This window comes from Oncorhynchus mykiss, chromosome 19 (assembly GCF_013265735.2).
Source record: "Oncorhynchus mykiss isolate Arlee chromosome 19, USDA_OmykA_1.1, whole genome shotgun sequence".
In the NCBI taxonomy this organism is placed as follows: domain Eukaryota; kingdom Metazoa; phylum Chordata; class Actinopteri; order Salmoniformes; family Salmonidae; genus Oncorhynchus; species Oncorhynchus mykiss.
The window spans coordinates 48,672,957-48,696,997 of record NC_048583.1 but is presented as its reverse complement, the minus strand read 5'-3'; the positions used below and the strand labels follow the sequence as shown (position 1 = coordinate 48,696,997).

The window sequence follows — 24,041 nt, the reverse complement described above, 5'->3', positions numbered from 1 at the left end:
CATGGAAAGAGCAGGTGTTCCTAATGTTTTGTACACTGGAGTTGCTTACCGAGACGAGTGGCCTAGCTATAGTTTTGACTTAAATTGGCTTGAAAATATGGCAAGATTTGAAAATGGTTGTCTTGCAATGACGAACAACCAACTTGACAGAGCTTGGAGAATTAAAAATAATAATAATTTGCAAAATTCTAACATGTACTGACTAAGGGGTGTGAATACTTATGTAAATTAGATATTTCATTTTCAATACATTTGAAAAATCTTTAAAAAAAACACATTTTCATTTTGTCATTATGGGGTATTGTGTGTAGATGGGTGAGATATTTTTTAAATCCATTTTGAATTCAGGTTGTAAAACAACATGTGGAATAAGTCTAGGGGCATGAATTGGTTGTTTTGCTGGTTTTAACTATTAATCATTTGAAAGACTGGCCTGAGGGGAGAGATGCTTAAGCAACAAGGTGTGGTATATGGCCAATATACCATGGCTAAGGGATGTTCTTAAGCAAGACACAATGTGGAGTGCCTGGATACAGCCCTTAGCCATAGTATATTGGCCATATACCACAAACCTCTGAGGTGCCTTATATACTGGTTACCTACTTAATTAGAGCAGTAAAAATACGTTTTGTTATACCTGTGGTATACAAGGTCTGATATACCACAACTGTCGTCAGCCAATCAACATTCAGGGCTCGAAAACAGTATTTTATTATGTATCTAGCCCATGGTTTACAGGGGAAGTTGAAGCAATGTTCTTCCTTTCAGACTGAACTATTATGGGATGTTGTAGCATACCAAGCAGAAGGCAGTAGCCTAGTACATTTTAATCTGGACACATGGGTCTTTAGAGTTACAGTACTCCACTAGGGGAAACAAACGTGTCCGTTGTATAGTGAACAGCAGACTCGTTGCCCGTTGGGTTTGCTTTTGAAGTACTAGGATTTATACAGAGGCATGGAATTAAAATCGGGGCGTTTGTATAAGAGGCTGTAGTAGGGTCTTACCAATGACAGGCTTATAACGCACGCAGGGGCTCAGATCGCTGGGTTTCCCTCATGGTAAATCGCGCACAAGGCGTGTGAAGGAATGTCGCATTTTCACCTCCGGTTGCCTCCAGCTCGTGCAGGGTGCAAACCCGGCAGATGGGGATAGCCATGTCTATGTATGTGGGGTGAATACTGAGAGGGGGTGTGGTCTACTCTAGATCAATAACCATCGGTCGGTAGTCTACTGAAAAAGGCAAAACAGAGTAGTGGCAGCAGAGACGGAGATCCCTGGTCCATGCTGGATTGATTTTTGATGCTCTATCTATGCTTAGCTCAGACGCACTGTAGAGCTGCAGGAGGATATTGGCGACATATTTGTTGTGGATCGGTACTCAGAAAGACTAAGTCCTGTAATAACTGTTTGCGTTTGGTTTCAGACAAGACGTAGCTACAGTGGATTTTCTCTTATGAGTTGTGAAGGAATAACAATGATCCATTTACCCGGAGACTATTTGTCCTGGAGCTCAATTAACAAGTGATATGTTAAATATCTTCTATATACGAGGGAAAAGACAGCCGTATTGCATTTGTAAGGTTCTCCTATTTTCAAGATTGGGGCTACCTCCCATAACTGGGCTTTGTGTGTGAGAGACTGACGAGAGCAGTCCATTGAATTGCGCTGCCTGCATCTAAACGCGTAAGTCTGCTACCCTATAATAATATTCATGCTATTTTGGCCAATGTTTTATATTAGTCGAGATGCATTACCATTTCCATCTTTAATGATTTAGCCAAACTGTAAAATTAGCCTGCAATAATTGCATGCGTTGCAATTAGGCTATTTTGCGCACAAGGTTCCCAATTTATATTTTTTAACATTTCATTGTGATAAATGAATGTATTAATCAATTTCTATTAACCTATGACACAATTTGACTGCGTAATGTGCGCTTGGACGGATTTCCTTATCCTCCTCCCCTATCGTATTCAACATGAATCTATCTATCTATCAGTCAGCAGTTGCCACTAAAACTGTTGTGAATCAGGCAAGAATAACTAAGTACTTCCGGGTCACGGATTTTTGGAATTCTTCAGAATAAGAGTCCCCTTCGGTATACTTTTTAAAACTGTAACCTATACTCTCCCCCCCTTTTAACCTATACCCCCCCCCCCCCCCCCCCCCCCCCCCCCCCCCCCCTTTTACTACAGGAGGTTAGGGGCACCTTAATTGGAGAGGATGGGCTCGTGGTAATGGCTGGAGCGAATGAGTGGAATGGCATCAAACACATGGTTTGATGCCATTCCAGTTTGATACCATTCCATCCGCTCCGTTCCAGCCGTTATTATGAGCCGCCCTCCCCTCAGCAGCCTCCATTGACTACTACTGCTACTTACATCTATTTCGCTCACATCTACAGTACCTGTAGTTAAATAATTATACATATATTCCTAATTTTCTCTTTCTACAAGTGCTGGATTTTCACCCACAGAGGAAAATCCACTATTCATTCTGATGTTAACTCCAACCTTCTAATGTCCACAGATTAACCCACCAGTTTAACGCCATTTTGGAATACATCTCTTCATTTGACTATTATGTCTAACGAGGGTCCTGAACCTCCCAATTTGTAAGATTTCTACCATATTGCCCTAAATATAAATACTTTACCCAAGAGTATAATGATATTTACCATTGACTGATAGTGTTTTTTCAGATTCCCTAACAATACAGTTTGCAGGTCAATCTGAACCCTGATATTATGACATAACAACCATTCCTGGTCCTGACTCCAAAAGCGAGAGCCACCAATAGCCAGTACCAGAAAATATATTCTATTGATTCTGTTTCCTCGTGGCAGAGTCTGCCCAAGTCAGACTGTTCAATGCCCCATATATTGAGCTCTCTTTTTGTAGAAAGTATTTTATATAATAGCTTAAACTGAAACGAACGGATTGATGTGTCAATTGTTGTTTCAAATGTCAATTCATAGACCCGATGCCAAGGTATTGGGACATCAACCTATTCACAACTGACTTTAATGTTATACATTATTGCTGTCAAACCTTTTAAGTTTAAATAAACTTATATATTTTTTGATTTATACTAATCATTTATGATTTTTTTATGGGTGGCAGAGAGACTAATTCTTTAATTTCTTCTTTAAGTAATTGTCTCTTCCAATTTTGTGGCAGAGTCACGATGAGTTGGTTATAATTTTGTGTTGGGCATAGACCTCCGTACACTGTTGATAGTTGCTTTGTGACAATTTTACCGTTCTTGTTTACAATGTGCGTCATAAATATTATACCCTTCTTGTAAAACAAATGTTTCTCTATCAGTACGTTGGAGTTTAGCCATATTATTTGTTGTAATATTAGATCTGCCTTTTCTGGAGAATGACATTTAAATTGTAGCCAACTCTGTATGAGGAGGATAGTTTAAATAGGGATCCATTGTCAGTCCACCGAAAATGTCAGTTTATAAATTGCAAAAAGGCATAGAGCCCACTTTTAAAGATAGAAAATTGTGTACAATGCAATATGTATGTCCATTGTGCAAAAATGATTGGATTTAAGCCGGTTGGCCACTCTAAGGACCGTAAAATAAGCAACGACGCTCCTCTGGGTGTAAACAGGTTCGATGGACCCGCCTCTCAGAAAATTGTGTAAGGTGCAATATGTCTGTCCAATATTAAAAACTTACTGAACATCGTGGAATAGGAATGGGCTAATTAATAATGGGATTAGTTTTTCTAAAGTTGATTATTATAATAATTATTATACTATTAATATTAATAGTTGCATTATAAATAATGTTTTGTTATTTGTATTACTGTTGTACATGATAACTATCTAGTAATCATACATTTTAATGCTGTTAACAATAATGTCAGTGCTATAATATTATTTGTGATATATAAAAATTCTGCAAAAATGTCCTCATAAAATGTTACAAATTTCAACCCTTTTTGTATTTTTTCTTACCATCTTCATTGCGGAACTTATATTTTGAAGGGAAATCTCGGCGGTCACGGCCTTATTCATGCTAGGTCTTGCTTATTCTTGCTGGTGGAATGGAGGTGCCACCGAGCATGCGCCCTATGTGCGATTCTCCAGCGAGGGTCGCGATTAATTTAAATACTCTATTAGTATGATCACCCAGTACGTCATGTGTGTTAGCTGTTAATATCTACAATAATTCACTTACTACTCAATTCACACTGTCTAATATCTTTATAATAGGCCTATAATTAATATTTTCCTGCACAACAAGTGTCAAATGTGCAATTAGACCATATAATAATATCTGTATCATTTTAAAAGTATGTGTTCTCTTAGTGTCTTTTACAGTAGAGTTTAGTGCATTTGGAGAAAACATAAAAGCTACTCCATAAATCTCTGTAGATATGCCAAAGTAGGCTCCATTTGTTTCTTGTGGAGTAAGGGCGCCCCTCCGAGTTTTCAAGTATCATTGTCAACAATTTACATGTTTTAGTTCTTTGAAACTTTCATATTTCAATATATATTTCTCTTCTCCCCTAAAGTGTCAAAGAGTTTCACGAGACAAGACCTGCCAAGATCTGTAGGAGTGATTCCAGAAGACTGTGTTGGATCCTCCTCATTATGAACACTGAGGAGCTGAACTGCCACTAGCTCTGATCAGACAGGATGAATGACAGACAGAGAGGAGGGGTGCACACGGTGGAGGCAGATGTCATCTTCCACCACCCCGTCTGCTCGGACCTCCTCTCCTCCCCCTCGGATGAGGATGGGGGTGTCTGTTCCCTCCCAAGGAAGCAGGAGGCGAGCACTAATGTTCCAGACCTGGGATTCGTACTGGGCGACCAGGGACTCTGTCGACAGAGCACACCAGTTACAAAGGAGTACTTGTTGGATGGTGGTACGGTGATTGGGCATCATCACTTTGACCGTCCACAGGGTGATGGATCACACATCTCAAATACAGATCAGTTTCACATTACGGATCCTTCTCATCAAGCACATACATCTCACATACCCAAGCTTGATGCTGGTAGAGACCAGAACTGTACTCATGGCAGAAACGGTATCAGTGAGGATATGAATGGAGCGAGGGCCAAAGTGCCCTGCAGTGTGGGTCCCTCTCTATGCTTCAAGGGAGAGGCCAGAGAGGAAGCGGAAGGGTCTCTGTCCCTCTGTAGAGAGAGCATAGTGAGGAGTCAGTGTCACATCACAAACGTCACTGACTCCCGGGAGCAGGGGACCGCTGCGCCTGACACTCATTGTATCACCATGGGCAACCAGCCAACCATACAAGAGCTGGGGTGCTTGTTCAGCCACAGCTCTCCCACAGAATATGACACATTGCATGGACAGTCAGGGCTTGAGTCGAACCAAGAACACAGGGGCAGTAGTGGCCATGGTAGGGTCAGTAACACAACGCCTAAAGAGGAGCCAGATTTAGTGATTGAAGTCGGTGGCCAGAAAATAAGTGTTCACAAGTCTGTTCTGGCCGGGAAGAGTGACTATTTCAAGGCTCGTCAGTCAAGAGACATCCTAAAAGTGAAAGGGCTGAACTACAAGACCCTGACCATCCTGATAGACTATATCTACACCTCTCAGATGAATGTGCACAAGGACAATGTGGTAGAGGTGATCACAGGAGCTAAGATTTTACAGATCCCATGTGCTGTCCAGGCTGCTATGGATACCATCTCAGAGCAGGTCACAGCAGAGAACTGTTATGAGATTCTAACTATCGCCAAGAAGCAACGACTCAACGAACTGAAAGAGACGGCCTATCGCTTCATGAGTGACAACTTCCTCCAGATCTTGCAGGACCCAGCGGTGTATGGACATCTGACTGGGTCGGAGAGGGATCTGGTCCTGAAGAAGAGAATGGAGGGGAAGAGGTCCCTGATGGTCGCTGAGATCAACGATGTGTTTGACCGTGTCGGGAGCCGACCTCCGAGTCGGTGTAACAGTCGACCACAGAGCCCTCTGTCCGTGGCATCCTTCGAGGAGAACCACATGATTTACTACTTCAACGAGGCAGCCAATGACTGGAGACCTCTGACTCTGATGCCGGAGGACATTAACACTAAGGGCTGTGGGATCTGCACCATGTACAACTACCTGTTTGTGGCTGGTGGGATAAAGGGATATGGGGATAAGGGCAAGGTCTCAGACAAGGTGTTCTGTTACAACCCCATCACTAACCGCTGGAGCGAGGTTCGGCCGCTCAACCAGGCGCGGTCGCAGCTCAAGCTAGTGTCTATGGAGGGTAACTTGTATGCCATAGGAGGGGAGTGTTTGTTCACAGTAGAAAAATACGACCCTCGGACTGATAGATGGACCACAGTGGCTCCCTTACCCAAAGGGGCGTTCGCTGTGGCCCATGAAGCCACCACCTGTAATGGAGAGCTCTACGTCTCTGGAGGGTCTCTGTTCTACCGTCTCCTAAAATATGACCCCAAGAGGGACGAGTGGCAGGAGTGCCCCTACAACAACAGCAGGAAAAAGTCAACCGACATGGTGGCTCTGAAAAGCTTCATCTACAGGTTTGACGTCAACCGTGACCAGGGGGTCACTGTGTTCAAGTACGACACCATAGTGAAAATGTGGCATGACTGCGCATCGCAGCGGCAGGGCAGCCCTATGCCGTTCAGGTGTGCCGTCATCGGAAACTGCATCTATTGTGTGAACAAGACTCAGACTCTGCAGTTTGTGGTGGAGGAGGACGGCTCTTACTTTGTAGATGAACCACTCAAGCCACCACTGGAAGCTAAGGGCATACTGTTCCCTTTCATCCTCAGTCTGCCTGAGAAGACTGACAGATTGATGTGATGTGACCATGGATCACTGATGCTACGTTACAGATGCCCATCAATGTAATATAGTGGGCCTTAAAATAAGATGAACATTTTTCACCTTTCTTTCCCCCTGTCCAGTGTTCCTGCTCGTAATGGAATGTGTTTCTTTGCATGGCGAGTTAACAGGACAAGCCTTAACAAGGACTACTTTTACATGTTGAATGAGAGCAACCAGAAATGCATCTGACTCTACATAATGAGATAATGACACACATAGTCGTTTTTGTTTGTTGTTGCATTTCCCTGTGTTCAGTTTTGTATTGTGTACTTTTGCAATTGCAGATAGTTAGAATAGATATTGTTTTGAATATTGTTTGCTGGCTGGTGGCTTTTAGCCAAAAATCGAACCGCAGAGATGGAATAGTCTGAATGAGGGGACAGTTGAAGTATGTGACTGACACAGCTGGCACGCACAGGTCCGATACGCAAATTACACAAGCAAACCCATAAACAACGCAAGGCCTGCTACGGCGGTGATGTCTGCTCTATGAAGGAACAGTGGGAGGGCTATAACATTCACACAGCCCCCAGGCCTGATACCAGAACTGCCCTTGACATTACTTCACAAGGCCATTGACCAGCAGGAGCACAATAAGCCACATGTATCTTCTACAATAATTATATTCTACTATTATAGATCATCAATGAATAATGTTGAAGAGCACCAAGCAATTACATTTTAATACATTACTACTGGCCACACACTGGTTGAATCAACGTTGTTTCTACGTAATTTCAATTAAATTACATTGAACCAACGTGAAATAGACGTTGAATTGACGTCTGTGCCCAGTGGGTTAGGTTCAAAACCAGTACCCACCTATTTATTCAAAACTACTACCCAACTATTCATTCAGAACCATTAACCAGCCTTCCAGGTTGTGTCAAAGACAACACTCTACCCGCACATACAATTGAGTTGAGTTTCAACACACTAGAAACAAGGTGAATTATTGCAGCATAAGAATGGTTCTGATTCTGTGGATCGGGTTAGGTTCCTGAGTTTGATTGAAACAGGCCCTAGGTGTGCACTGATGTTTACAGAATGCCGGATTGAGTCAGCATTACGGTAGATATGAGGGATGGTGGTCACTGCTTACTGCTCATTCTTACGCTTCATTTACACCGACAGCGTCATTGCATTTTGGTACACCAGAATTACATTCATTTCCGATGGAACCCTGTGTTTGCCTTGCAACATTGCGTTACAGAGGCAGTTGCAGTGCGTTCGGTGTGATGTATATGTTGGATTTATCGAATGTATGCGTCAAATTGTATGCGTAGCCGGTTTGACAGAAATGATAGCAGAAGATGAATTGTTGCACACATATCCAGATGATGCTGCGTACCATTTTGCACAACGACACTGTAGGTTTGATCGGGCACCACACTCACTGCTACTTTGGTATTTTATTAGGATCCCCATTAGCTGTTGCAAAAGCAGCAGCTACTCTTCCTGGGGTTCACACAAAACATGACACATAATACAGAATGACATAATACAGAACATCAATAGACAAGAACAGCTGAAGGACAGAACTACACATCATTTTCTTTTTAAAGGCACACGTAGCTACTCTGTTCTTTAACATTCTTCAGAGAAGTGAGGAGTCATTTCTCGTATGCAGGCCAGGGGAATTTGCCATAGTCCTACCGATAATGAAGATGCTATTATGTTGTCATCTCCCACAAGTATTTGATGAGCCAGCCAGAAAGACTGTGACCGTCATACACAGTATGTCATTTCAGATGCTCTTCAACTGTCTCTCAAGTACTTGACTATTGCAGTATAATTTCCGATGATGAAGACGTTTGCCCATATTAGATTATGTATATCTCCTTTGGTGTGTAGCCTGTCCCTTTATAATGCATTTAATCATCTCGTCCACACAGCAATTAGTCGGAAGAATATTTTGCATCAACTTCAGCTCAGTGTTCATCTGTTCTGTTAAAATATGCCTAATCCCTTTTACATTTACAATATTGGAAATGGGTCCAATAGCACTCCATCTCCTTGCGCTTTCTTAGAAATTTGACATATTTCTTTGCTTTTAGCAATAATACACCAGTTGGGAGTTTTGTTAATACGTTGGATTGATTCAGTGGAATTTATTTGGTGAACAAAATGCTACTACTACTTTTGGTAACAGTATCCTTGAGAGGCTGTTGTAACTGTGATGACTGAGTAGATGTGGACTTATTCGTCTGGTATTTTGCTGGCTGCCGTCAGTGTGTAGTGAAGCTTTTACAGACTGTTGGTTTTGGATGATAAATGCTTGAAAGTACAGTGTTGGTTGAAGGCTTTCTTACTGCTAATTAGCATATTAAATAACAGCTAACAAACTAACTGTTGAATGATGTATTTCAGTCAAAACTAAGTGCTGCAAATAAAATATTTAGTGTTTGAAAAAAGTTTCAGTATAATTTTCTATAGTGTGTTTTGCAGTATGGATGGAGAGGTCCTTATCACTGACAAATTATTATCCTTATAATAATGAGATTTTCTTGGTACAGAAGCGCCAACTACTGGACAGTGATTGTAAGTAACACTGTCACAATGCCCTGTGCTTGTCATTTCTCTCTTGAATGAAAACAGATGAATTGACAAATAATATCAGCCATAACTGAGTTCTGTATTAATACATTATTGTATTTGCTACATTTCTTCTCTCCTATACAGTGCTGAGGCAGAACGTTGGTGGTGTTGAAGCCACTAAAGCTGGGTGACTTCAGCAGGTCCTGCTGTCTCGGCATCATCTCCACTGTACACCTCAGGTCTACTGTCAAAACGTAGTCTTAGAGAAGCTGGGTGACTTCAGCAGGTCCTGCTGTCTCGGCATCATCTCCACTGTACACCTCAGGTCTACTGTCAAAACGTAGTCTTAGAGAAGCTGGGTGACTTCAGCAGGTCCTGCTGTCTCGGCATCATCTCCACTGTACACCTCAGGTCTACTGTCAAAACGTAGTCTTAGAGAAGCTGGGTGACTTCAGCAGGTCCTGCTGTCTCGGCATCATCTCCACTGTACACCTCAGGTCTACTGTCAAAACGTAGTCTTAGAGAAGCTGGGTGACTTCAGCAGGTCCTGCTGTCTCGGCATCATCTCCACTGTACACCTCAGGTCTACTGTCAAAACGTAGTCTTAGAGAAGCTGGGTGACTTCAGCAGGTCCTGCTGTCTCGGCATCATCTCCACTGTACACCTCAGGTCTACTGTCAAAACGTAGTCTTAGAGAAGCTGGGTGACTTCAGCAGGTCCTGCTGTCTCGGCATCATCTCCACTGTACACCTCAGGTCTACTGTCAAAACGTAGTCTTAGAGAAGCTGGGTGACTTCAGCAGGTCCTGCTGTCTCGGCATCATCTCCACTGTACACCTCAGGTCTACTGTCAAAACGTAGTCTTAGAGAAGCTGGGTGACTTCAGCAGGTCCTGCTGTCTCGGCATCATCTCCACTGTACACCTCAGGTCTACTGTCAAAACGTAGTCTTAGAGAAGCTGGGTGACTTCAGCAGGTCCTGCTGTCTCGGCATCATCTCCACTGTACACCTCAGGTCTACTGTCAAAACGTAGTCTTAGAGAAGCTGGGTGACTTCAGCAGGTCCTGCTGTCTCGGCATCATCTCCACTGTACACCTCAGGTCTACTGTCAAAACGTAGTCTTAGAGAAGCTGGGTGACTTCAGCAGGTCCTGCTGTCTCGGCATCATCTCCACTGTACACCTCAGGTCTACTGTCAAAACGTAGTCTTAGAGAAGCTGGGTGACTTCAGCAGGTCCTGCTGTCTCGGCATCATCTCCACTGTACACCTCAGGTCTACTGTCAAAACGTAGTCTTAGAGAAGCTGGGTGACTTCAGCAGGTCCTGCTGTCTCGGCATCATCTCCACTGTACACCTCAGGTCTACTGTCAAAACGTAGTCTTAGAGAAGCTGGGTGACTTCAGCAGGTCCTGCTGTCTCGGCATCATCTCCACTGTACACCTCAGGTCTACTGTCAAAACGTAGTCTTAGAGAAGCTGGGTGACTTCAGCAGGTCCTGCTGTCTCGGCATCATCTCCACTGTACACCTCAGGTCTACTGTCAAAACGTAGTCTTAGAGAAGCTGGGTGACTTCAGCAGGTCCTGCTGTCTCGGCATCATCTCCACTGTACACCTCAGGTCTACTGTCAAAACGTAGTCTTAGAGAAGCTGGGTGACTTCAGCAGGTCCTGCTGTCTCGGCATCATCTCCACTGTACACCTCAGGTCTACTGTCAAAACGTAGTCTTAGAGAAGCTGGGTGACTTCAGCAGGTCCTGCTGTCTCGGCATCATCTCCACTGTACACCTCAGGTCTACTGTCAAAACGTAGTCTTAGAGAAGCTGGGTGACTTCAGCAGGTCCTGCTGTCTCGGCATCATCTCCACTGTACACCTCAGGTCTACTGTCAAAACGTAGTCTTAGAGAAGCTGGGTGACTTCAGCAGGTCCTGCTGTCTCGGCATCATCTCCACTGTACACCTCAGGTCTACTGTCAAAACGTAGTCTTAGAGAAGCTGGGTGACTTCAGCAGGTCCTGCTGTCTCGGCATCATCTCCACTGTACACCTCAGGTCTACTGTCAAAACGTAGTCTTAGAGAAGCTGGGTGACTTCAGCAGGTCCTGCTGTCTCGGCATCATCTCCACTGTACACCTCAGGTCTACTGTCAAAACGTAGTCTTAGAGAAGTAACACTGTTGGCTCCTCCTATTTGACAATTGATATTGAAATATTATGAGTAAATGTACATTTTATCATTAGGACTAGTAGTTTTTCCTGACCATAACCTTTTTCTTGGTTGAGTCACGTGGTCAGGAAAAACTTGTGCCATCAATAATGTATGATGAAACAAAATATGTTGTTAGATATATTCTTAACCCTCATATGGAAGAACTACAGGTACCAGTGTGCTCCCTCAGAGAAAGGAGGCACTGCATGATTTCCTGCGTGGAGCGGTCGATGGTGACGTTCATGATGCTCGTACATGTCTGTCTAGTTGAGCGCTTGGCCAGGGGGATGAAGGTCAGAACAAAACAGGCTGCCACGTTCAATGCCCCCGCAACCACAAAGCCCAGGTTGTAGCTTCCTGTCATGTCATTCATCCTACCTGACCGGGACAACAACAAATGTATGACTGAGACTTTAAACAACAAGGGTATGACTGAGACTTCAAACAACAAGGGTATGACTGAGACTTCAAACAACAAGGGTATGACTGAGACTTCAAACAGCAAGGGTATGACTGAGACTTCAAACAGCAAGGGTATGACTGAGACTTCAAACAGCAAGGGTATGACTGAGACTTCAAACAACAAGGGTATGACTGAGACGTCAAACAACAAGGATATGACTGAGACTTCAAACAACAAGGGTATGACTGAGACTTCAAACAACAAGGGTATGACTGAGACTTCAAACAGCAAGGGTATGACTGAGACTTCAAACAGCAAGGGTATGACTGAGACTTCAAACAACAAGGGTATGACTGAGACTTCAAACAACAAGGGTATGACTGAGACTTCAAACAACAAGGGTATGACTGAGACTTCAAACAGCAAGGGTATGACTGAGACTTCAAACAGCAAGGGTATGACTGAGACTTCACAACAAGGGTATGAATGAGACTTCAAACAGCAAGGGTATAACTACTGTGACTTCAAACAACAAGGGTATGACTGAGACTTCAAACAACAAGGGTATGACTGAGACTTCAAACAACAAGGGTATGACTGAGACTTCAAACAACAAGGGTATGACTGAGACTTCAAACAACAAGGGTATGACTGAGACTGAGTATGACTGAGACTTCAAACAAGGGTATGACTAAGAAGTCATTAAGTTGAATAATTTTGCACGCCCAATTTTTCAGTTTTTGATTTGTTAAAAGAGTTTGAAATATCCAATAAATGTCGTTCGACTTCATGATTGTGTCCCACTTGTTGTTGATTCTTCACAAAAAAATACAGTTTTATATCTTTATGTTTGAAGCCTGAAATGTGGCAAAAGGTCGCAAAGTTCAAGGGGGCCGAATACTTTCGCAAGGCACTGTACATAGCCCACCTATAATTTAGCCCAAACAACTACCTCTTTCCCAACTGTATTTAATTTATTTATTTATTTTGCTCCTTTGCACCCCATTATTTTTATTTCTACTTTGCACATTCTTCCATTGCAAAACTACCATTCCAGTGTTTTACTTGCTATATTGTATTTACCTTGCCACCATGGCCTTTTTTGCCTTTTTTGCCCTTCTCACCTCATTTCCTCACATTGTATATAGACTTGTTTATACTGTATCATTGACTGTATGTTTGTTTTACTCCATGTGTAACTCTGTGTCGTTGTATCTGTCGAACTGCTTTGCTTTATCTTGGCCAGGTCGCAATTGTAAATGAGAACTTGTTCTCAACTTGCCTACCTGGTTAAATAAAGGTAAAATAAAAAAATATCCATTGACTAAAATACCAATAGGAAGCACTGTAATACATTTGGATATGGTTAGGAATTGATTTCATTTTTTAAAATCAATTGCAAATGTTTTTTTTTATAAATAGATTTTTCAGACACAGAAGCTGTTTAGTTTCGATTTTATTTTAGCAATTTGTATTTTATTGTAGCTTTTTTTTACGCTTATTGCTGTACAGATGATGATGATCCAAACTGTATCACATACGGCGGTGATTGAGAGATCCATAGGGCGGCGCACAATTGGCCCAGCGTCGACAAGGTTTGGTCGGGTAGGCCGTCATAGTTAAGAACCTATTCTTATTTACACACTTGCCTAGTTAAATAAAGGTTACATAAAAAAAATGTGTGTTCAGGAATGTATTTGTTCTCCAGTCCCTTTAACCTGACGCTATTTTGAATACAGTAGCGGCAGATGTCTTCGCACATAGGCTGGATCACATGGTACGCATAGTGTGTGACGTAGTAGGTTATTGGATAGAAGAGGAAGAGAAGATGTCTACTGCCATCCTAATATAGCAGAAAATAAAAACATCGACCCAATTCATTCTACACTCATCATTTAGCGGTCTAGGCTACAACCACTGCATGGTATTGTTGCATAACGGTCTCAATGGCTGTGGCACATGCGAAACAAACGGTCCTAAATCCGGTAAGAGGCTTTTTACTAGACTACCTCTAGTATACTCATATATTTACAGCGAGACTAACGTTATCTCCCTTTCTCTATTAACGTTGTAGGAATAAAAACATAGTATACCGCATGCATGTTGTTGTCTTCAATAGGTCTATGTGCAGCTATCGCCTTTAACGTCTGTTTTGCAGTCATTTTATTGTATAATTGTTGGGCCGAAAAGCTGTTGGCATGTTTAACGATTTTATATGATTTGGTGTTTCAACAATGGGATGGAAGATATTGATAAATAATGCTATAGGCCACACACACACACAGCGAATATGATTTGATTGTTTGCCTAGATGGTTTGTCTTTATTAAGCCCATCTGACCCCTCCATCTAGGTGATTCCATTCACTGGGGCCATACCTGGGGGACTACACCCCGGGGAGATAGTCCTTATCCAGGGCACTGTTCACAATGATGCTGACAGGTATGTAATAATGTTATTGTTGTTTTTAACCCTAACTTAATGTCCACATCCCAGTTTAATCCTAACCCTCAACCAAACCTAACCCTAGTTTAATGTCCACATCTCAGTTCAAACCTAACCCAAACTTAATGTCCACATCCTGGTTCAACCCTAATCCTCAACCATAGCTTCACATAAGAATATGCTTAACTAGAAATAAAACGTTTAGGTAACAAACAAAAAAATACATCAGTTCAACCCATTCAAATAATACTTTTACCCAGCACACTGTTTAGCTAACAAAAAATATAAGTTCATCATTTTATTTTTTTGTGAGTCCCTGACTAAAGTCCCAGCCTTAGCTTTAAGACATTTAGAACCTCTTCTCTAATACGTACCAATGTGGTAACTGCAGGTTCCAGATGGACCTATCCTGTGGCACCAGCACTAAACCTCGTGCGGACATCGCCCTCCACTTCAACCCCCGTTTTAAGGGCTCCCCGTGCGTGGTGTGTAACTCCCTGGTGCAGGAGAGTTGGGGCTGTGAGGAGACCCTTCAGCAGCTGCCCTACAGACAGGGAGCAGCCTTCGAGACGATCATCCTGGTCCATGATGATGTCTTTAAGGCAAGTGGACCAATGTCTGGGACTTTACTTGCGGTTAACAAGGTGTCTTTAATTAGGCTACATACAGGAAAAACTCACTAACCTACATTTGCTTTCACATTCACTACTGTTAAGTCAAAAGAAGCTAGTATAGTCATGCAAATACAGTGTAATGGATTTTTGTGATCCCTGTGTGAATGCTGTTCACCTTTGTACCTGCAGGTGGCAGTAAATGGTTCTCATTTGTTAGAATACAAGCACAGAATCCCACTGGACAGGATTGACACATTTTCTATATCTGGGAAAGTCAAGGTGCGCTCCATTGGCTTTATACCAAACTCAGTAAGTACCCCCTCCAACACTATTTTTATAGGTCAATAGAATATATGTTTTCAACTAGCTCTATAATGAACGTCTTCATTATTATTTTCTCCTGTAGGCAATATACTCAATCTCAGGTGACCTGGTGAGTTGTGTGTTATATTTTCCATAAAGGATAGATCTATATTAGGCAACATGACCAATTGCATCAATATGTTAAGTGTACAGACATGGCCTATATCTTCTGCATTTCCAGAGTCTCCCTTACAAAGGCAGTATACTGAAAGGGGTGAGTCCAGGACAGCACATCACAATCAAGGGACACGTCAGCATGTACCCACACAGGTAAGCAATAGGACACCACTGATTATTTAAACCATGTTCTAAGAAAATAGACAGTGCATATTTTGAGGGAGTGTATAATGGCAAGATAGGGACTGCCCACTATCCATGACATCACAGGAGGCAGCTGAGGGGAGGACGGCTCATAAAGGACTGGAAAGGAGCAAATGGAATAGCATCAAACACATGTTTGATGTATTTGATACCATTCCACAAATTTGCTCCAGTCATTACCACAAGCCTGTCCTTCCCAATTAAGATGCCACCAACCTCCTGTGCGTGGCAATGTAGGTTATTCTACATCATTGTTTTTCTGATGAACCTCGTGTCTGGCAGCTTCACTGTGAACCTCCGCAACAACGGCAGTGAGAACATCGCTCTGCACCTGAACCCCCGGATGAAGTCGGCCATGTTCATCAGGAACTCCTACCTGAGTGAGTCCTGGGGACCAGAGGAGAGGGAGCTTCCCGTCTTCCCCTTCTCGCCTGGGGAGTACTTTGAGGTATGCTACCTCTAACTATCAGTATTAAGTATTTTCTTTGTTCAGGTGGATGCTGTTTCTAAATGAGCAGTTCTCACATGTTACTTGTATTATTGGAATTCTTACTAGTCTCTTTCACTATAAGTACTCTCTGCCCCAGATGCTGATCCTCTGCCAGCCCCACCAGTTCAAGCTGGCGGTGAATGGCTCTCACCTGCTGGAATACAGGCACCGGGTGCAGGACCTGAGCACCATCAACCAGCTGGAGATCATGGGAGACCTGGAGCTGATGGACATCAAGCTGTGGTGACCCATGACAGAGGCAAGCTAGGCCACAATGGGCTAAGCCCTATTCTGGACGACAGGCCCGTTCACAACTCCCCCACCCTGGGCAGTGAGCAGTGCTTGAGCCAGCCTGATTATGGGTTTCAATGTCTGAGCCATGAGGTTTACAGCTGAGGTAGCCTTGGATCTGTTTGAGTGGGTCTACAGGATTTGACAGTAATACTTGTATGCACTATCTGGTGCAAGGGAGGCTGGAATAATGTGTAATGACAGGAGTGTTATAGAAACAGCCCCATTTACACCTTGCGCTAACCTGTGGGTTTTGTGATCTGATCAAGGTTTGTTGCGTCTATACATAGTATTAAAATATCTTATCCATCCGCATTGACTGGATTTCCTAGTCCCTCCCTTACATTTGAAATAATTAATTTATTTAAAGACAATTATTAATGCCACCTGTCAATGATTTAGAGGCTGGTATGATGATTATTTAAATGGTTTGACCCTCCAGATCTGTTTACAATGGCTTGTCTGACTATCTCTGGAGGTGGTCAGGAAGATATGACTACAATGTATTTTAATCCACTACACCGGTCTAAAAATATGGTCACAATCAAGACAGAGGACACTTGTTAGCACCAGGTATAAACTCATTGGAAGGGACCGTGATTTGGAAGGGCTCGACTAAAATATCTCTTGGAGCTGCACTATGTTTCATCATTCTAAAATTAAATACTTAACCCTAATCACTAAAATAGTCCATTCTCATTCATCCATCTCAGGTTCTTCAGTGCTGAAACAAATTATAGGATGGTTACAGGTGCTGCTTGACAACTCTGAATATATTTAATGTTCTGTACCTGAGGGAACATGTGGCTATTTATTTACCCTCTGTAGGATATGTTCTTCAAATAGAATCCAATAGCTGTTTAAGTTCATACATTAAAGGCAATATGGCCTGAAAAGGTTGTCACAAGGTCAAACTCTTTCATGTGAAATGGCCAAATCTAGTTGACTAAGCTCACCTAGGGCTGGGTTCAATCCATATCGCCTGAAGACCAGCATTATAGCTTGATTGAAATGTAAAGGCAACATGCGGAGACTGCATTGGAAATTACCTTCGCATTTTAACGCGGCTCTTCTGCGATAGGGGTTAAACCCAGCCCCTAATCTAGTGCACTTCAATTCAAGCACAACTACAATACAGGGTCAAACCAATTGCACTGGGTGGTGATGGTTAATGAAAACAAGGGCTGGATTCAATCCGTAATGCAGAAAGATCTGCGTTAAAATGTAAAGGTAAATTCTGATTGAGCTGACATATGCAGCGTTTACCGTGAATATTGCCTTTAAATGTCAAATCGAGCTATAACGTGGATCGAATGTATGACTGCATGGCCACTATTTTCATGCTTGGCCAAAGGTCCAGCGCTATAGCACGCTTAAAATTTAAAGGTAATTTCCAATTGAGCAGACATGCGTTTACCGTGAATGTAGTCTCCGCAAACGTGGGAACATTGCAAGTTCTTTCAGTCACATTATTTAATCAATTCTGTTGATGTCATGTGATGCCTACTGTTTCCTTCTGCTGTAACCTACATAATATGAAGAATCTACTGTATGTAATGTCTTATCATTAGTCTGCTTTTAAATCAATTATGATTGGGGTCATTTTCTAATCCATTCAGCAGGTCCTCAATTACCTGTGATATCTATGCACATTTCTCCTCTTCAACCAGCCAGATGGGGCTATAAGTTAAGTGGTACAAACAGCGGTCGACTGGCCCATTTTTCTAAATCAAAACATCCAGCGGAAAAGGCCCTACTATAAACTGAGTCCGAAGCAAGAAATATCGCTCCTTTCCCATCCAAAAGACGGCACCCTACACAGGAAAATGTAATCAAGGTTTGAAATGATTGTTTTTGTTAAATATCTGTTTAGGCTTCTTAAGGTCAATTTGCAGTCAAATTATATTTGTATTATCTTCCGACCATCCAATCAAGGGGAAATTGGTGTAAGATGATGGTTAGAGAAAAATTGAGAATTCATGTGGCTTGAGGAAATTAAATTCCGTTTGAAGTAAGCCTAGCCCATACAAGTCTCTTCTTGACTGTCTCCTGGTGACAGAGGGCCCTTGTTTTCCACTCTCTCTGATGCTGGAGGTCCCGAGGCCTTAGACCCCTGATGAATGGAGCAGGACTTACCCTCAATACATCATGTAGAATGATTTTAAACTGTTGAATCGTTTGTGTTATTCTCATTTAGCTACAGTTATCAAAGGCACTCGTCACAAGGCTACCATTAAATACCTACTGAAGGATGTGTGACGTCAGAGGTGATAACACATGACTTTCAACAGGTCACCTTGAGGCTTGGCGTCAACAGAATCTAGTTCCTTAAAAATGTGATTTTATTAATATATCCACAGGAAAAAGAACTTGAGGAAAAGAAATGACCTTGGTATGGCACAATACAGAATCTTAACATGTAACTTAAACATGTATGAATTAAATGATATACATCATGATGACATCAACTCTTGTTTGGTGATTGACTGTAAACCAGAATCAGATAGAAAGGCAAAGACACTGTCCATCAGATCAACAAGTAGGCCATAGTCCGTTGTACAAAAAAATCAATGGCAGACCTGTGATTCACGACAGAAATAAAGCAGCTTTTCTTTAACATGTTTAGGAATAACTCACAACGCCACCTCTTTCTGCTTTAAATAGCTGACAGACAGCCCTCTTGTCTGTCCCCCTCCCAGGACAGTGGACTACGCTTCAGTAGAAGAGAGGCGCACAGGACAAGCACAAGTCCCCTGGGCCCTTCACCAGCAACAACCCCCTGTATGATGCAGAGGTTTGGCAAGTCGTTGGCTTAGGAGGGAAGGTCCTAGTTCAATTCTGCTCTCAGTAGCCAAATAGTATCACAGTCTTTTAGAGAAGTCCTGTGATTGTAGAGGACGGAGAGGATATTGGTTACAGGCATTCAGGGTTGGGAAGACCCACTGTTTGGCACAGGTGTGGAATGAGCGCCTGGGGGGAGTGTTTTAGGGGATGGACAGATATTTGAGTGAACCCCCTGTCAGACAGAGCTGAGTTTGACCAGGCCTCTGACAGAGTCCTCATGTAGAGAGTCCTGGCTGGCTGGGTTGTAGAAGCCCTGAAGGGTGTGGCTGTGTCCCAGGGGGCTGCCGCAGGGGAGCATGCCCGGTGGCGAGGGGGCTTCCTCAGGCGTGAGGAAGTGGTGGTGGACCCCGTCCGTGTGGTGGTGGTGGTGCGCTTCGCTGTGGTCATTCCGGGTGGGCAGCATGCCATTGTCACAGCTGAGGTTGGGGGTGGAGGTGGGGGGTGTAGGCTGGCCCCCTAGCGGCAGGGCTCCAGAGCAGGGACCGCCTAACAACGTCCTGCCCGGTAGAGAGGCCTCGTCTGTGAGGATGACCGGCTCACTCTGCATCAGGGGCGTGGCGGCAGCCTGCAAAACGAATTTGGTGCTCTGAATGCACTGGTCTTGAACACACTGAGACAGGAGAAATGGAGAAGGGTAGGAAAGGAGAGATAGGGAGAGTAATAAGACATGTTGAGACAGAGGGAAATGTGGGGATAGGAGGAGTGTAGTGAATTAATGAAGATAGATGAGGTTAACATGTGTAGTGAATGAATGAAGAGATGAGAAAAAAGAGAAAAGATATTGTTAGTAACCTTGTTAGAATGCACATTAAACCACCAGAGAAAAACACTAGGGCTGACCCCATTTAGTCCACTGTCGATAGGCTGTTGGTTGACAGATGTCTTTAGTCGACCAGTAGTAACAGAACTTTTCAGTCAGAAATGACTGTAATTATGTTGCAGCTTCAGCAACACGGACAGCGTGATAAACACGGTTGATGTTCTAAGGTGGTCGCTGGAGCAGGGATGAGAGGCAAAGGTTGCTAGTCATACAGGCACTCGTTCTGAGCCCGGCCCGGCACAATCAAATCAACTGCGGTCGGACTCACTCTAGAGTCACTTGTGTCTTGATTATTTCATCAAACAGTGTGCTTAAAGCATCAGACAAGCTCAGTGCATATAAATGTTTTTATTAAAACACATAGGCCAGGGTTCCCCAACTATATTGTTGAATATAACACCAGTAAATTGTCTTCAAGTATTCCCACGCATAATAGAGAGATCATATACAAGGTCTGAAATTAGGTCTGAATAATATGTAAATATTATATCTGTTTGGGCTTGTGGTAAATTTGCAGTCTAACATGCCCGTCTGTATATGGAAAAATACACGTTAAAACATTTAGACCAATCGATTGGTCGAAAGAACAGATGACTCTCGGTCGACCAAGATTTTTGTTGTTGTCGGGGACAGCCCTAAAATACACAGTATTCAATGTGACTCAAATGCATAGTGAAGTCAATACATGGAGTTGAAACAGCATTAAGCCAGATAATGATTTAGCTCTGTATCTCTGTAACCTAAATAGTGTCCATGTAAATCAAACATCTTAATGGACTGGGAATGAGCCAGCAGTGCACTGTTTTAGCCTTTGAACTAAATGAGTCTATTTAATAATAAGCTAAGGACTCCCTCTGCAACTGGATCCGGGACTTCCTGACAGGCCGCCCCCCAGGTGGTAAGGGAAGGCAACAAAACACAATCTCATCAATCCTCGGGCCAACTCTCTTCTCTGTATACATCAATGATGTCGCTCTTGCTGCTGTTGATTCTCTGATACACCTCTACGCAGACGACACCATTCTGTATACTTCTGGCCCCTCTTTGGACACTGTGCTAACTAACCTCTAGACGAGCTTCAATGCCATACAACTCTCATTCCGTGGCCTCCAACTGCTCTTAAATGCAAGTAAAACAAAATGCATGCTATTCAACCGATCACTGCCCGCACCTTCTCGCCCGTCCAGCATCACTACAACTACAAATACCTAGGTGTCTGGTTAGACTGTAAACTCTCCTTCCAGACTCACATTAAGCATCTCCAATCCAAAATTAAATGTAGAATCGGCTTCCTATATCGCAACAAAGCATCCTTCACTCATGCTGCCAAACATACCCTGGTAAAACTGACGATCCTTGACTTCGGTGATGTCATCTATAAAATAGCCTCCAACACTCTACTCAACAAACTGGATGTAGTCTATCACAGTGCCATCCGTTATGTCACCAAAGCCCCATACACTACCCACCATGCGACCTGTACGCTCTCGTTGGTTGGCCCTCGCTTCATACTTGTCGCCAAACCCACTGGCTACAGGTCATCTACAAGTCTCTGCTAGGTAAAGCCCTGCCTTATCTCAGCTCACTGGTCACCATAGCAGCACCCACTCGTAGCACGCGCTCCAGCAGGTATATCTCACTGGTCACCACCAAAGCCAATTCCTCCTTTGGTCATCTTTCCTTCCAGTTCTCTGCTCCCAATGACTGGAACGAACTGCATAAATCTCTGAAGCTGGAGACTCATATCTCCCTCACTAGCTTTAAGCACCAGCTGTCAGAGCAGCTCACAGATCACTGCACCTGTACATAGTCCATCTGTAAACAGCCCATCCATCTACCTACCTCATCCCCATACTGTATTTATCTTGCTCCTTTGCACCCCAGTATCTCTACTTGCACATTCATCTTCTGCACATCTACCATTCCAGTGTTTAATTGCTATGTTGTAATTACTTCGCCACCATGACCTATTTATTGCCTTAACTCCCTTATTTGACCTTATTTGCACTCACTGTATATAGACATTTTGTTTTCTTTTGTTCTACTGTATTATTGACTATGTTTTGTTTATTCCATGTGTAACTCTGTGTTGTTGTATGTGTCCAATTGCTATGCTTTATCTTGGCCAGGTCGCAGTTGCAAATGAGAACTTGTTCTCAACTAGCCTACATGGTTAAATAAAGGTTAAATAATTTATTTATGCATTTATATAAAAAAAATAATCTGCCACACTAATCCTCAACACAGGGGTGCGTGCTTAGTCCCCTCCTGTACTCCCTGTTCACCCACGACTGCGTGGCCAGGCAAGACTCCAACACCATCATTAGGTTTGCCAACACAACAGTGGCAGGCCTGATCACCGACAACAATGAGACAGCCTATAGGTCTTTCATCATGATTAGTTTAGCCCCAATGTCAGCTAGTCAAGATCGAAAGCTTCTCTTTGACAGGTGCGCTCCACAATCCCATCACATCTCCAAATATAATAATAAGGGCCAGCTTTGGCAAAGTTGCACTCCTTAGGTTACTTTATAAATGCTTTTCAAATATTTTAGCTCCATACTGTCCTTTGGAAAAATAGGCATTATTTACTAATGAGCTTTGACTATCTCCTTGGCTGTAATTCCTTTAGAGGCTGGGGAGGGTGAGTTGCTGGTTGGGTCTGGGACTGCTGCCCCCTGTTCTGCCCAGGGGGAGAAGAGAGAGATATTTTCCAAAGCACTGGCTGTCATTACCCATGTTGGCGTGCTGCTCTGTGCTAGGAGCCTGTGAGGTAGTGAAGTTGAGTTCTGATAAGTTTAGCCCTGGTCATAAACCGGTCATCAGCCCAGCAAACTACAGGAAGAGCAGCTGGAACAGAGCTAAGAGAAGGAGAGAAGGAATACAACTAACCAAACCTGGTCTAGCCTAGCCTGAACAAAACCATGTCTGCTCTTGATCTGCCTGCCTGGCTGACTGACTGCATGATGATCTGTATGCCTGCCTGGCTGACGATCTGTCTTCCTGCCTGGATGACTGCATGACAATCTGTCTTCCTGCCTGGATGACTGCATGACAATCTGTCTTCCTGCCTGGATGACTGCATGACAATCTGTCTGCCTGCCTGGCTGCATGACAATCTGCCTGCCTGGCTGACTGCATAATGATCTGCATGACGATCTGCCTGCCTGGCTGACTGACTGCATAACGATCTGCCTGCCTGGCTGACTGCATGACGATCTGCCTGCCTGGCTGACTGCATGACGATCTGCCTGCCTGGCTGACTGCATGACGATCTGCCTGCCTGGCTGACTGCATGACGATCTGCCTGCCTGGCTGACTGCATGACGATCTGCCTGCCTGGCTGACTGCATGACGATCTGCCTGCCTGGCTGACTGCATGACGATCTGCCTGCCTGGCTGACTGACTGCATGATGATCTGATGCACATTCAAATGATGTCAGCTGTCTAAACATTGGTTCATTCTAGGGTTGTTCAAGCTAGATTATTAGTTTGACATAGGTGAGAAGCATTCTATTAGTCATTTGTCTAATGACTGAACAAATCACACGTCAGGTAGACACCACAAAGATACTGAGAGTCTAAAATGAGTTGTGTGGATCATCATCCAGTACTCAAGTTGAAACAGGAGTCCATCAAATTCCGGAGTCTACATGTGTCCCGCTCGGCCATCTAAAAATAGCTGCCAGCTACAACAGAAACTTACAAAAAATAAAAGCTGATTGTGTTTTAACTAGAGGCCATGGCCACTGTTCTAGATGTCACGTCGCCCACACATACTGTCCTTCCACGGTTCTCTCTGTCACTTCCTGACTGGGGCCTAATGTAACGGATGGTGTAATGACATGACGGCATCCTTGTAATCTGTTGCC

The 24,041-nt window shown here is 43.3% G+C and overlaps 3 protein-coding genes across 14 annotated transcripts in view; 2 read left to right on the top strand and 1 right to left on the bottom strand.

Annotated features, from left to right (window-relative positions):
• The first annotated feature begins 298 nt into the window (after positions 1 to 298).
• On the top strand, positions 299 to 12,451 carry LOC110498049 (kelch repeat and BTB domain-containing protein 11). Of its 2 annotated transcripts, XR_005037763.1 has the most exons (3): positions 299 to 1,686; positions 4,535 to 9,577; positions 9,664 to 12,451. XR_005037763.1 is itself a non-coding variant. In XM_021574610.2 (2 exons), exon 2 carries the CDS (start codon positions 4,659 to 4,661, stop codon positions 6,813 to 6,815), a length of 2,157 nt encoding a protein of 718 aa, XP_021430285.2. In that variant the 5' UTR covers positions 299 to 1,686; positions 4,535 to 4,658; the 3' UTR covers positions 6,816 to 12,451. The 2 variants fall into 2 exon arrangements, 1 of the variants encoding a protein (XP_021430285.2); XM_021574610.2 differs by having other exon boundaries at positions 4,535 to 12,451.
• Positions 12,452 to 13,246: 795 nt separating this feature from the next.
• On the top strand, positions 13,247 to 16,819 carry LOC110498047 (galectin-8). The gene is made up of 8 exons (XM_021574609.2): positions 13,247 to 13,966; positions 14,334 to 14,422; positions 14,817 to 15,027; positions 15,229 to 15,348; positions 15,446 to 15,472; positions 15,584 to 15,672; positions 16,006 to 16,171; positions 16,311 to 16,819. Exons 1-8 carry the CDS (start codon positions 13,928 to 13,930, stop codon positions 16,458 to 16,460), a joined length of 891 nt encoding a protein of 296 aa, XP_021430284.2. The 5' UTR covers positions 13,247 to 13,927; the 3' UTR covers positions 16,461 to 16,819.
• A 2,009-nt stretch (positions 16,820 to 18,828) lies between these two features.
• Positions 18,829 to 24,041, bottom strand: part of LOC110498046 (probable palmitoyltransferase ZDHHC14) — an 89,226-nt gene continuing 84,013 nt past the window's right edge. For 8 of the 11 annotated variants that reach the window (XM_036954983.1, XM_036954978.1, XM_036954979.1 and 5 more), the window contains one exon: positions 19,524 to 19,958. In XM_036954983.1, the coding sequence (XP_036810878.1) occupies positions 19,524 to 19,958 (435 nt within the window). Of the gene's footprint in view, positions 19,959 to 24,041 lie in introns of all 11 variants that reach the window. The other 3 variants (XM_021574606.2, XM_036954984.1, XM_021574607.2) reach the window with 2 other exon arrangements.

Bases quoted from the DNA above. Each gene is read 5' to 3' on its own strand.
- LOC110498049 (XM_021574610.2), top strand. From the start codon at position 4,659: ATGAATGACAGACAGAGAGGAGGGGTGCACACGGTGGAGGCAGATGTC.
- LOC110498047 (XM_021574609.2), top strand. From the start codon at position 13,928: ATGGCTGTGGCACATGCGAAACAAACGGTCCTAAATCCG. The intron at 13,967-14,333 runs GTAAGAGGCTTT...CCCTCCATCTAG, and splicing joins AACAAACGGTCCTAAATCCG to GTGATTCCATTCACTGGGGC. The intron at 15,473-15,583 runs GTGAGTTGTGTG...CTGCATTTCCAG, and splicing joins ACTCAATCTCAGGTGACCTG to AGTCTCCCTTACAAAGGCAG.